Genomic DNA, 14,221 nt, shown 5'->3' on the forward strand with positions numbered 1-14,221 from the left:
TTAATGATTCCCTGAGGGTCCCTGCAGTCCAGCAACGATTTAGTGGGGATCCGCAGGAGCAGGATCTTTATGTACTGGGCCAAAAAGAGGTACACTGTATAACAAGTCCAGGTAGACCCCAAAGGAATTACAGACGCACAAATGACACCCCAAAAGCTCTCTTTTGTGGTAGTGTGGGCGAACAATTAGCAGGGCCGGACTGGCGTAAGGGGCACCAGGTGTTTCCCTGGTGGGCTTTAAGGGTGTGGGCCAGTTTTGGCCCAGTGGGGAGAGTTTGTTACTGGGGGCCGGTTTTGCAGCAGTGCTTGTAACAAAAGCACAGCAGCAGTGTTCCTGCCAGCCCCCCCACCCCCCAATGTTATCCTATGCTCAGACCTCCCACTCCCATAAATGTTACCTGAGGCAAGGATGTATTCCTGAATCAGACCTCATGACCCAGTGTGTAGTAACTGTATAGCTCTTCAATCCTTGGTGGCACAGCACCCAAGATAATGTGCTGCATGGCTCAACACTTATAAGGTCCCAAAGGTAAGACCTAGTGGCTATGCCTATGCTTGTCGTCTTATATAATCAGTTGTAATACTAGAGGTATACAAGGAACTACATTGTCCATATATTGTCCCAAAGATAAGGATGGTCCAATAAGTAATTTTTCAACACAGTCTTTATTCGCTTCTGACGTCAGTTGTCTTCACAGAAATCCACCCAAGCTCCATATTAGAAAATTACACTCCAAATCTTAGCATGGTTATTCCTTTCATACACAGCCCCTGATTACATATTACATGGTAATCCTGTTTTCTCAAGGCTAATAACCAGTGGTGCAAAAACAACTGTGTGCTGGTCCATTAAGTGGAAGTAAATTTAATTGGTCTCAAGATACAAATCCCATGATCTGTCATACCTCTGGGATAATATCATTTCTGTACGTCTTGAGTATTAAATTTACTTTCTAGTTCAAATTACAACAGGTGGGTAAATGGTGCGGGAAGGCCTTGTGCAGGATTGGAAACTCCGATAACAAATAAAATTTGTATTACTTTTTGTCTTATGCCTTTATGTTGTCCAGACTTATGTGATCAAAAAGGACAAAAATATGTAAATAATTATTTTTGTTTACTTTTATTTACAATAATTAAATAAAATTAAACTAGTAAAATATATCGGAAAATATTATAACATTGTTGGGGTTAAGAGCTAAGACTAGCATTGGGTAAGAGTAAATGCACAATATTAAAAGAAATAATTAAAGTTATGAAAAAATGTTTTAAATTTATTTTTAAAAAGATATTATTTACCATTGGGGGACTAGGGTGTGGAGTAATGATAGTGTAACTACACAAGTTCCTTGTTTTTGAAAAGCAAATAAAAGTAATTTAAATTAATTTAATATAATTAAAACAATAAGATATTAATAATGATTTGTTATTGTGATTAGGATTTGTATTGTGAGAATGGTGCCAAACTGAATTAATTTAATTTAAAATGAATGCCTTTCCGACAGAGCAAGGGCACTTTAATGGTTTAATTTAATTAATAAAAAAACTTTTTATAAGTAAAGTAGCAACCTAGGAGTACAGACAAGAAAATGAGCAATAGGCATTAAATTATTATAACTAATAATTAAAATTATGGTTTGAGTTGGGGCACATTTTATTAGAAGATATTAAAATAATATTAAATACTAAAATAAAAAAATTATTGTATTGAACTAAATGTTGAGTGTAGACATTTGTAACAAAATAACATTTGCAAGGAGTAAAAGGTATTGAGATAACATTTTTTATAAATGTAAAAGAAAGAGTTAATGTAATACATGATAAAACTAATGTCAGTAATGTCAGGAAAAGTAATGGTAGGTATCCCTGGTCAGGGAGATATGACCCAAGAAAGCAAAAGATCACTCAATTTAGGCTCCATAGAGCCATGCAACAAACACATGGATATTTTGCAGTGCTGCAAATACAAAATAATTCAAGCCCACTTCAGGATCCTTGTTCAAAAATCTGTAGTAAAAAGAGACCCAGACATGTAGTCGGGCTAAGAGGTGTTGTGCTCCGGGAACTATCAACAATACAGCACAATTGTGCTTTGGTGATTGGATGTAGGCAACCATTTATTTTATTGACCTGATTGGTATAAGTAGAGATGAGCATACAACATATTAATTACACGGAAACCGACTTAGAGCTTGAATATAGGAACATATTAAATAAAACTAAAAGGCTGCAAATCTAGGCCTTCCCATCTTCTGACTGTACTGAACTGCTGATGTTTTCACAGAAAATTGCAATTCACATCAATTTGTAGATGAATGGTAAGGACTGGAAATAAACAACGCAAACCCACGCCTCAGCAAAACATCATCTTCGAGGTGTGAGCTAGATTAAATGCATGTAAACAGTAAATAAAAAAAAATGCACTCACCATGACAAGGTTTACTAGTGACACAGCATTCAAGCTGATGCCCCAGAGCCACATCACACCAAACATGTTGATTTGTATCATGAAAATTGTTAGGCACATCAGGATGGCTGCGTAGAGTTCAAATCCAAGAAGGATGGCCGTCACCAAGAAGATCGCAACCAAGGACACCCAAATATTGAAGATTGTGTCATGGACAATAGTCATGTACTGTTCATAAAACACGTAGAACACGCTGTGTAAAGAGCAAAGACGCACATCAGTGTTTAGTCAATGACTTTCCAATACATGCTACTGAAGGATTTAATCGCACTCTTTGTCCTTCATGAGGATTTCCAATAAATTCAACTAACATATTTGAGGCACGTCCACAGATGTGTGCGCCATGCTGCAATGAAAAACCAGAGCTAGAAACAAGTCCTAATTACCTTATCATTCCTGAACCGAATCTACAAATCATTACAGCTTGCAACATTATTCCCAAATATAGTTTTTCGGAGCCAGAATCCAGTGATTAAAAGCTTACACAATTTCCACTGCTTGCTGAATGATGGCTGGACAAAGCTTTGTTCTGGGTATCATTCCACAATGGGTTTCACAGGAAAACACGCAATTGGGTAATACTTTCAAATGCGAAAGGATGGTCTCCGCTCCGACTAAAATCAGCCCGTTAGGGAAGTAGAACAAAAAGGGCTTCATTTTCAGTCAGTGGAACATGTAATGATGAATGGTTGAGGCTACTCGATGAGTCACTTCCTTACCATCAAATAGAAGAACGCTCACAAGTACAAAGCAATTCAGAAGCATGTGATGGCATGCTGAGAACTCCCGAATAGGACAACAGGCTGCTGAACCACGCGCTCATCCTTCTATGAAAGTGTACATCAAGCACAGCGCACCCCAATCTCTTCTTCACTGCAAATGCACATTTATCTTTGAATGAATGTGTGAATGTAAAGGTATTTATAAAATGCAAACTTAACTGGGGAGCCACACAGCCTGTACACGTTGGGTAAACGGCATGGATCAAGGGAGGGAACAATTCAAAATCATGCACAATGGTGAGTTAGTACCGAATGACTTGAGCTCATGCTTCATAAACGGGAGAGGGAACAATTCAAGATCGTGTACAATAATAATGATATGCTACGAACAGGGTAGGGAAGGATTCCGGACTACGTGCAACCGTGTAGATAACGGTGAGGGTAGGTAACAACTTAATATAGTGTACTGTAGTGGGGTAGAGAGCAATTCCATATTAAGTACAAAACTAGGGAACAATTCAATACTGTGTACAATGGTGGGGCTTGGGACTAACGACAGACCTTGAACAATGGTTGCAGTGTGCCATGATTTGCAATCTTGACTAACAGGTGTGGAGAGCGGGAGGATCTATTTACCATGGGACATTAGGTTCTTAACAAAGAAGCAATGTCCAGAACTTCAAGAAGAAGTCCAGATACCTACAGCTATGGGACACAAGAACACAGCCCTAAACATCTGAAAGATAATTTAAAAGTGGAATCTCAAAGACAATTTTTGGCCACTACAGGGAGACACGAAATAGTTATAAACAAATCTTACTGTATTTTACATATCTGTGGCAGGAATAAAACAAGTATACCTATAAGGGAAGACACTGTAGTGCTGATCTTCGATGCCCATCGTCTCCGTGATGTTCTTCGCTATGATCCGCGCTTCCTTCATGGCGTCAATGTAGGCAGTGGAGGTATTCAACACTGTGTGGTAAGTCATAAAATATGTTGCACCAACATTAGTACCGCTGTCTATTAGGTTGACAGCAGAACTGTATGCAGCATGCCCCCTGTAAAGAGAAGAGAAGATTGTGAAAAGGAGCATGTGCTCTTACTAAAAGTTTAAGTATGAACGCAGCGGGTTAGGTAAAGGTGGCACACATTACACACAGTAAGAAATACCAAATGCTGGTTTCCAGGTATTATCATTGCTCTCTTTATGCCCTCCTCTTATGCTTACATAGCATATCAGCTATGGTCGATTTTATTATTGGTTGTAAACTTCAAAAGGGTACATTTAAGCAATAATGCACTTCAGGTGGTCACCGAAAAGTAATAATCTGATTTTTATATGCCAGACTTTCTCAAAACACCCTGTAAACCAGCATTTACAATGCAATGGTCTCGCCTTTTCAAAAGTTAGAGCTATTGGCATAGTAAATTACTAAATTTTTATTTATGTGTTGGTTTTAAAAACAGATAAATAAATGGCATTGTAATTTACAATGCCAATAGCTTAATCTCTTGCAAATGCGAGACTTATTGCATTTGCAATGCAATAGATCACGTATTTACGCGAGTTTGAGCTATTGGCATTGCAAATAACAACATGTTTTATTTATGTTTCAAAAACACACACACATAGCCACAGCCACACACACAGAGCCACGCACACACACACAGAGCCACACACACAGAGCCACACACACAGAGCCACACACACAGAGCCACACATACACACACAGAGCCACATACACACACAGAGCCCCCCCCACACACAGCCACACACATACACACAGAGCCAAACACACAGAGCCACACACACATACAGAGCCACACACAAAGCAAGACACACACACAGAGCCAGACACACACACAGAGCCAGGCACACACACAGAGCCAGGCACACACACAGAGCCAGGCACACACAACACCAAGCCATCACCTTTTCTTTAACGATCAAAGAAATGTAAGACGCATGTCAAAAACCAACAACCATGACGAGTGGAACCAACTGGTAAATCCTCAAAGGGGCACCCAACTGGGCTATTCCTCACCACGCCCAACCATTTCGCCTACACTTGCAGAAATTGACAACAGAGCAAAAGCTCACAATTACATCATGGTATGTGGCTGGTCTGAGGGAAGTTCTGCAAGCAAAATCTGAGGTGGCTTCCTACATAAAGCGATACCATCTGCCTCCAGGAAACGTGGGCGCTCACCCCAACTGTCTTACATGGCTTCTACGAGCTGTTTAAACAAGCCAAATGCACTAACATATTTGGCCAGCCACAAGGTCGTTTCTCAGTCTTTATGAAGCAAACCAACAAGATCAAAGTTGTGCCCTACAATCAAAGCTCCCAGCTCTGCAAGTGGCAACAGTCTCAGGTTTAACAATAGCTCATAAAAATCTTCCTTTGCTCCTGATCAACTACTATCACAACCCGCAGAAAGCATCAAAACAGCAAGCAACCAGTGACCTCTGTAACCACCTAGAAGCCATTCTTATGGAATTCCCTGCTCATAAAGTTGTCCTCACAGGGCACTTTAACATCAGTGACCTGAGAAATCCTAGCAATGCTACTCAAAATAGCAAGGAACGGGAAAAAATTAACAATTTCCTTGGTTCCTTGAAACTAATCCCTGCCAAACAAGTGTTCAAGGCCCAAGATCCCCAGTAACAGTAACACAGCACCCTCAAATAAATCTCAACAATCAATTACATCTTCCTGTGTAAAACCTTCGCAAATAATCTTACCAACTTTGAGATTTCCAACAGGGGGCAGCAACCACAATCCCCTGATTTTAAGTATGGACCTAGGAATACCAATGCAGACACCATTTCGCGCGGTGGGCACTTCCACATGCGCGGAAGCTACAAAGTTAGACAGGAGGATCAAATGGAGGGCCACAGATACATCCACAGTGATCAAATGGCTACGCAAGGTGCTCAGAAATTTAAAAAATGAACAGAGAGACTTACAAAACAACTGGGGCAAACTGACAACAGAACTTATGGACTTGTTACTAGCCACTGGAGCCAGTAAGGAAAGCCCCCCCCCCTCCCTCCGGCAAAAGGGAAGGGTCAGCTCAATCAACTAGACCACTGTTATTCTCGGAGAAATCTAAGTAGATCCCTGCGCAACTATAGGCTCAACCCCACCACTAAACAGGCACAGGAAGCCACTGAATCACGTAACACATATAAAAAATAACCAAACCTCTCCAAGCCCTAAACAGGGTAAATACAGCACACCCCCCACATGAGCCAACCCACTAAACTGACAGTAGCCGACACAGACGAGCATGTGCGAAACTGCACAGCCATCCAGCAAGTTGGAATCCTGTGCAGCGTGCTGCGGTAGGCTGATGCCTGTAATGCTCCAATCCTATATCACCTTACACGTTAGCTGTACCTCCTCTAAATCTAGACGACTCTTGGCATATGTTCTGCCTCTGGATTTCTTAACCCGACCCGGGATGCTAAAAGAATTATGAGCAAATGAACATCCGTTAAAAGATCAACGACGGACATAATTAGCAGAGTGAATTGCACGGATTGTCAATGTAAGCAATGAACAAGTGGTCTTTTTAAGTGGGTCACATACTGACACGACACAAACAATGCAGCTCCACCCCGCCGCATGCACTGCTGACAGTCGAGAGCTCCTTGCACTTGTCGCACAGCAGCCGGCCCAGCAGGTGAGCTACCTGGGAAGCGCGCCTCCGAGCCCGCGCCTCCGACCCGGCCGCGCACGTAAGGGGCCGACGTCTATCCTTGTGAGGAAAGGGGGGAGTGGGGTCCATGCCGCGGCCACCTATGGGCGAGGGGTGCATTCCACCAGGCCTTGGCCATTGTGTACTTGCGGTGTTGTGTCAACAGATGGCTGGCACGGACCGCTTCTGTTGTCATTGGTGGCGGGGGGTTAAACTCCACTGATCTTCCGGCCATGGCGGACCTAGAGAAACGCCTGGCTGACGGGAGGAGGGTGCCCTCAACATATAGGCCGGCTGGCACCCAGACCCCTCCATGTTCGGGTGCATTTGTCTAGTAGATTCAAGTGACGTGAATCCCGGCTGTAACCTGAGCTATATCTGGGCAAACCAGACCTCGGGCACTGCACGGCCGGGATACTCACTCCTGGAACGGGTCCAAACTGTGACCCTAAGGACTGAATGATAGAGAGCAATGGCAAAGCACATGCCACAAGAGTAGTGTGCCAGGGAAGAGGCTAAATCAAGAAGCGTTACTAGCAAAGGTGACAATAGCAATAGAAGGGAGACAGAAAGAAGCTAGTAGGTGCTGAGATACCGCAGGAAGACATAGGGGTGAGGGCGAGAGGCAGAGATGGTAAAAACTAGAGCAGAAGCAGGGAAAAGAAAGAAGAATAGGGAAGGCAGCACTTGAGAGAGGAGGTGCTGAAGAGGGGTTGTGCATTTCACTCGGGAGGCAAGCTAGAGACTGTTGGGAAAGGTAAATGAGTGAGTTGCTACAGATTAAAACAAGCAAGGATATATGGAGATATGTATGGAAAATATGGAGGGAAAAAAGGCTGGGATGTGAAACAAGTATTGCGGACGCCATGACTTACAGTTTTCTCTCTTGACTTCCTGCTGGCGTAAAAGCTTTCTTATCATCTTTATGGGGCCATCTGTTGGCCCCATAAAGAAGATAAGAAAGCTTTTATGCCAGCAGGAAGTCAAGTCAGCCAGTCTGAAAAGGACGGGGCTTAAAGAGAAAGAAATACGTCATGGCGACCTCTTCTCCAATGGCTGGCCACCGTTTAGGAGGCCAGCCAATGGAGAAGAGGGGCGGGGATTAACCCTCACTAGTGTAACTCACTCTAAAACATAAAATCTTGCGAGCTCGACTGCGCATGTGCGCAGTACGTTACGCAAGACCTAAAAACGCAAAGGACATTTCATAAATTTTTCGGAAAACCCAGATGTTTAACAGGGAGAGGACGAATAAAGAGCAAAAAGTGGTGCCTAAGGTACTTCTACTAGACACTGAAGGGAAAAGGGGCTTCTTGGTGGGGAGTTCTTAAATGTGGCAGACCTTTCCAAGGAGTACCTCCAATAGTGAAAAGGTGCGATTATGGGGAAAACGAACAAGCACAGATCTACAGGGTCTGTCTGCTCAACCTGAGGTCCGCCGCTGCCATTTGCAAGGAAGAGGCTGTCACTCATGTCAGCTGCAATAGATGCATTTTCTTGTGAACTACAAGGACGATTGAACAAGTGTTCTGCCAGTCCATTTTGATCAGAATTCGTAAAGAATTGGAATGTTGACACGGAGTAGTTAAAGGCATTTTCAGCTAGCGACGTCACTTTGATACAACGCATTTTTAATTTTCACCTTTTCACACAAAAAGCGTTATGAGGATTGACATATCTTTTAGTCCGATGTCTCTTGCCTGAGTGACCCAGGAAAACCTCTAGGACAAATTAAAATGCTTCTTTTTCAAAGATCAACCAAATGCTGTTAGTGCATAGGCGCACTCTCCAGATCTGACAGACGTAATGTAGTAAAGTTTTTGAGACAAATAAGACAGCTGTCAGGGGATGAAAATTCCACAACAACCAGTTTTTACTAACATATGGCTTATTACAGATATTTCACGTTTCTAAGTGTAACTATTAACCAATTTAATGGCATTCAATGTCCTGACCTCAGGGAAAAACATTTTGAGTAGGACCTGGATGTCTCGCATTTTTAATCTATAGGTTACATAAAGATGACAACAGCAGGAGATTAATTCACTGAACCATCTTGGTGGTAAAAGACACAAAAAGATTTGTATTCCGCAGCAGTAATTGTTTTGTCTCACGGGCCCATATCCCTAGGAAGGAACAAAAATTGTAGCGCTGCTGCGCTCCTGTGGTAACGCAGTGTCCCCATGTCTGGGGGGAGCAGAAAGCACACCTTCGATAACTCCTCGCCTGCTGAGACATGGGCTGGGCAAATAAGAGGATGCTGACTCAGAGTCAGCACACAACAGCTATGCTGTCAGTGGGAGCCACCAGGGCCACGAGGCAGTGGGCTCCCTGCGCAACCCCAGTTCTGTGCACATGCCGGGTCACCCATCGAAGGGGTAAGGTCAAATGGCCCTTAAAAAAAAAAATGTAAACCAATGGCATGAGGCCGCTTCTGAAAGATGGAACAAAATATCTTTTAAGTGGAGAAAGGGGGTCATTATTATTCACTGCCTCAGGTGCTGGAGCGTCCCATAAAGCCCCCGTGAGAACCTCAATATTAGCAAATTAGCACCAACATTTCAAATTATTTTTTAATACGTTTACCTTAAGTCTTCTACGTTTATATAGAAGCCGCCGGGAGAATGTCGCTTTAGTTTCAAGCACTCCTGGAGCTTGTGCTTTCGCACACAGGCTCAGGCTTGCAGAGACCCCTGTTGGTTAGTCCTAAAGCTACAGCGACAACAAGTTTAAAGCTGAAGAAAGACTCTGGCACACATTATACTGTTATATAATGCTTTATTGACAATGATGAAATTGTCAATTAAATGATATATGGTATAATGAAGGTTACTATAAGGTGGTACCACCCACAGAGTTTTTAATGGAGTTATATTACTTTTGTATGACCCATTTCTGCTTTTTATTATGAGGGGATTCCCTGACAAAGACCGGAGGCCTGTCTTTTGATAATACGCCCTTACATTGTGTCTAGTTTAAGTGGGGTTATTGTTGTTACAAGGTTTAGGGTTCACGAGGAGTGTGCACTATCAGGAAGATATCACATTAGGTATGTCCATCTGCCCACTTGCAGATATTTGTGAATTAATGAGTATTATTCAGAAGTGTGTGCATAATAAAGTACTATGCCTTTTTATAAGCAAGAGCACTGAGTGGATAACTATTTTAGTGTTCCTTATTGCTTGCCAGTGAACTGGAGTACTGGTCCACACCACCTCCCCTGACTAGGATCTTGGGTAGCTCTGCTTTGCTACCCGAGTCAAGTGCTACAATGGGGTACTAGGTTCCAAGTAAACAGAAGGTTGCAGACTTATTACATGTGAAAGACTCTCATCCTTAGCACCTAATAACACACTATTTTACATATGACTTCAACTATCATGTAATGGATGACCGGCTTCCATGGGTAACATACTCAAACTAGTAGGGCTTCTGCATGCACTAACAAAATGTCTTCTTTTCATCTATGTCATTTGGATCTTATTGGGCACACGGGCTCTGACATCACAACCTGGGAAACACTATTTTCTGTTGGGATATTTTTTTTGTTAAGCTCGGTATTTTGAAAAAATACCTTGTACTGCCAGGTCTGCAAATCATAATCCAAGTTCTGAAATATTGCAGTAGTAAAGCTAAACCTAACTAGATCTGTATAGATATTCTTGTTCAGAGTAATCGTGGGAACAAGATACAACAGATCCTACTACTCTACTTGCAAGAAAAAAGAGAGACAGGTCATTCTCTCGCCCTGGCTGGAAGTCACACTTCTTGACCGCCCAGTGGGGAAACACAACGGAGCAGGCGTTTTTCAGGATATCTTTACAAGGGAAGATGCCATATCAACACTCTAGTCTAGGAATATCACTTCCTGATGGTGGTAACAATTCTTAGGAACTGGCAAGTTTCTGAAATATCGGTTGTATTGGGGTATATAAAATGTGGGCTACTATCACACACCAACAACACAGAGGATAAAAGGGCTAGAGCAGGATGGGCTAGAGGGACCTCTACTCCTCTCTGTGGAAGAACAGAAATCATGTCACTCAATGCACCTGAATGTAGAAGTACATAACACAAGCTACCAAATTATTTCACAGCAGTGATCCACATTTTCAGCTAGCAAGGTGGTATCTGAAGTGTCAACCTCTCTTTTCTGTAACCTATAATATTTCGCAAAAAAGATGACTTGTTACTGGAGTGAGAAAACAAGGGAAATTACTCGTGAAGTGCAGAACTACACTCGGTAGCATTAATCATCAATGTCACTCATAGGTAAAAATAACATAATTAAGTATGATTCAACTATCTAACACCATTCTAAGTGAGCGAGACCACAATATTATTAAGAACATATTTGAGCATTTATGAACTTATAGCTTTTAACCAAACAACATTTAAACATGGTCAACGAAATAAGCATTTCAGCTTTTAAACTCTTCAGGTAAAAACAGTGCTGCTGCATGTGTATTCTCCGAGTATTTTCTGAAAAGAAAGGGGTTTTGGCGCAGTCCACTCTAAACCTGTGGCAGCAACATGAATGTTTTTAACCCACTCATTAAGAATGTATGGGCTGTTTCGGAACACAATTTGTGCTTTAGAAAGCAACCAAAGCTTACTTTCTAGAACGTTGTTCTTTTTTTGAACCAATTTACCAATTTTGGGCAGACTTGGTTGACATAATTTTCTGCCAATAAGTTTTAAACGTTTGTTCTCAATGGATTATAATTTTGGCCTTGCTTCTTCCCATCATGTTTAGAGTAACATGAAACAAGTACAGGCTATTAGTAATCCCAGAAATACAGACAGCGGCGTTGCTATATTCCTTGCATCATTAGAGTTCTGAGGTAACCAAAAAGGCAATGCATAGCGCACTATTAAATTTATATGAAATACATATAATCAGAGACTTTTTTGTTTTAAAACAACTGGAGTCACACACCAATCAGTTATAAATTAAAAGCAAATGCAAATTAATCTATTGCACTGAGCACTATGCCACCCTCTGACATTAAATTATGTGATCCAAAGTCACTTCTCATGTCAACACAACAGAAAGTTAGGTTAGACTAATCCAAATGTGGAAGCACATATTTTCTTAACTGTACTAAAGTGGCTTCATTCCTATCTAAACTTTAGTTTTTATGCATAATCTAGAAAACGATCTAATGACATGCGATAAGCGGAGATAAGGAGTAGAACCTACCCTTTCCCACACTTCGGATTAGGGTTATCTGACAGGAACATGGGTAAAAACCTCATGAAATCTTCTCCCACTGGATTCCTCTTGCCTTCGGGAGTTGGTGGGCGGCAACGTGCACATGCAGGATCAACAACTAGAGGGAACAATGAACACAAGTTGTTATTTATATATCATCAATCACTCGCAGCACATACATGATTCAATGAGCATTAAAACACCTCAGGTACTTACAGGTTGATAGGAAACATGAGTAGGCAGTAATCAAACAGATCATCTTGATGAATCTAAAAGCCAGAACTGACTGCAAGCTTAACCATCTGCTGTGTGCTCCACATATGCTTCCCAGCTACCTCAATTAACACACATGACAAAGGTGCTGTGTGTACAGCAATATCACTGAAACATCTACACTGGTTGGAGTCAATCACTGAATGTAGAAAGTACTATAAGAAAAATCCGTACCACAGTCCACAGGTAGAGATTTTTACCAGGAACTTCACATTTTTTGATTCATAGGTTAACGTATGGAGGATATGTGATGGATAAGCTTTTATCTCCCAGTCGTTCTCTTTTTATCATTCGTGGAATAAATTATTACAAGTTACGGCGTAAGCAGTCATATCTCAGCATGGAAACAAGGTCGGTGTCCGGAAGAGTTAAATGTAGTCACAGAGATGGAATCTGGTCAATTCATTAGAGACAGATGCAGAAAGCTATGGATATTTAAATAAAGCACAGAACGGCACAATCTGTAATGGCTACATTCTGCTACTGCAAAATAATAATTCAATTATACAGTACAGAGGATACTTATACATTAACAAGGGTCCAGTACCAAATGGAATATCAGGTCTATCTACAAAGCCTGGGCGGAGGGGGGAAAACGGAGAGAAACAGAGTGCAAGAAGAGGGAAAGAGCTGGAGTTGCACAGTCAAGAGGAGGTTCAATCCTGCAATTATTTCTGCAGAGGACAGAAAAACAGCAGATTAGTTGTCCCTGCAGTCAAATATACATTTTAGATTACCCTCTGGCACTTGTCCCTGCTAGTCAAAGAAAGCACCCCCCCCCCCCCCAAGCAACCACCTGAATTCAATGTGAGGTGTGTGCCGCACTTCAATATAAGAGGGACAAGAGGCTGAACCTAGGTCAGGTTCTAGCAGCTTCAAGTCTCCTACATGAGAAGGATGCACAGCTGATACTGTAAGACAAGACTGGGCAGGATCAGTAACGGAATGAAGAGTTTCTGTTTCATGAGTGACATGTTTGTATGATGCACCAAGAAGATGGTAGAAGTGATTATCGACATGCGCAGTTAGTTGGTCACTTTTGATCTTGCGAGAAGTCAGAAGCATAATTGGCTCCATGTCTGTAGTATTTGAAGGAATATAGATTCCTCACTGGGGTGACGAGACAGTTTTTGTTGCGGGAAGGGTGCACACAATATCTTAATGACAATTTAATCCATATTGCGTATGCGTTCTATGTGGGTATTCCCATGTACTTTGAGAGTTTATTCACACCCAATTGCTGTGGTATTATGCTTGCAGGTGAGCTTCACCAGCTCGTTCATGCATGAAATTTATATGCATTCTTAAATACCTCTAACATTAATTTCAAATTACTCATTGACTCTTCCTGAACACTTGGTTCAGCAAACAAAACTGTATGGAGATTAAAAGAGAAAATTTGGTGGCTCTTACCAGAAGCATTGCAGAACGTTTCAGTAGTATTTCTGACTCTACAGCACGTAGACTGTGGTTTAACCCAATCAAAATAATCATCAATCCAGGAGGACGGCGTATAACCGATCTTTGTGCTAAAATAAAAAATAACCGGAGGAAAAATCTTTAGTCACCTGGGCCAACAATCCAAAATATTTTTTGCCCCATTTACAAAAAATGAAAAAGGATATTCACGCTTTGCAAAACCCTGCTAACAACTCGTAAAAATCCACAGGAGTACACCTGGTCATCTAAACAAGGTGTTCAGGTGATGTACTAATGTAATGCACTTATTGTCTGCAAGTAGGAAAAACTTCAAGGTTAAAAGTTGCAGAAATGTGTATTTGTATATTAAGTTCTTTCATTTGGAAAATATTTTGTCACCTCAAATGTGTTTGGAGCT

General features: G+C 41.6%; 1 protein-coding gene across 1 annotated transcript in view; it reads right to left on the bottom strand.

Moving 5' to 3' along the window:
* The window catches only part of NPC1 (NPC intracellular cholesterol transporter 1), a 267,845-nt gene that overhangs the window by 51,379 nt on the left and 202,245 nt on the right, over window positions 1-14,221 (bottom strand). Inside the window, exons 19-22 of the mRNA XM_086965644.1 lie at window positions 13,798-13,913; window positions 12,100-12,229; window positions 4,049-4,249; window positions 2,428-2,659 (exon numbers count right to left, since the gene is read on the bottom strand). Coding sequence (XP_086821770.1) covers window positions 2,428-2,659; window positions 4,049-4,249; window positions 12,100-12,229; window positions 13,798-13,913 — 679 coding nt within the window. The remainder of the gene's footprint in view (window positions 1-2,427; window positions 2,660-4,048; window positions 4,250-12,099; window positions 12,230-13,797; window positions 13,914-14,221) is intronic.

The sequence above is a fragment of the Lissotriton vulgaris genome, chromosome 4_1, assembly GCF_964263255.1.
Source record: "Lissotriton vulgaris chromosome 4_1, aLisVul1.2, whole genome shotgun sequence".
Classification (NCBI taxonomy): domain Eukaryota; kingdom Metazoa; phylum Chordata; class Amphibia; order Caudata; family Salamandridae; genus Lissotriton; species Lissotriton vulgaris.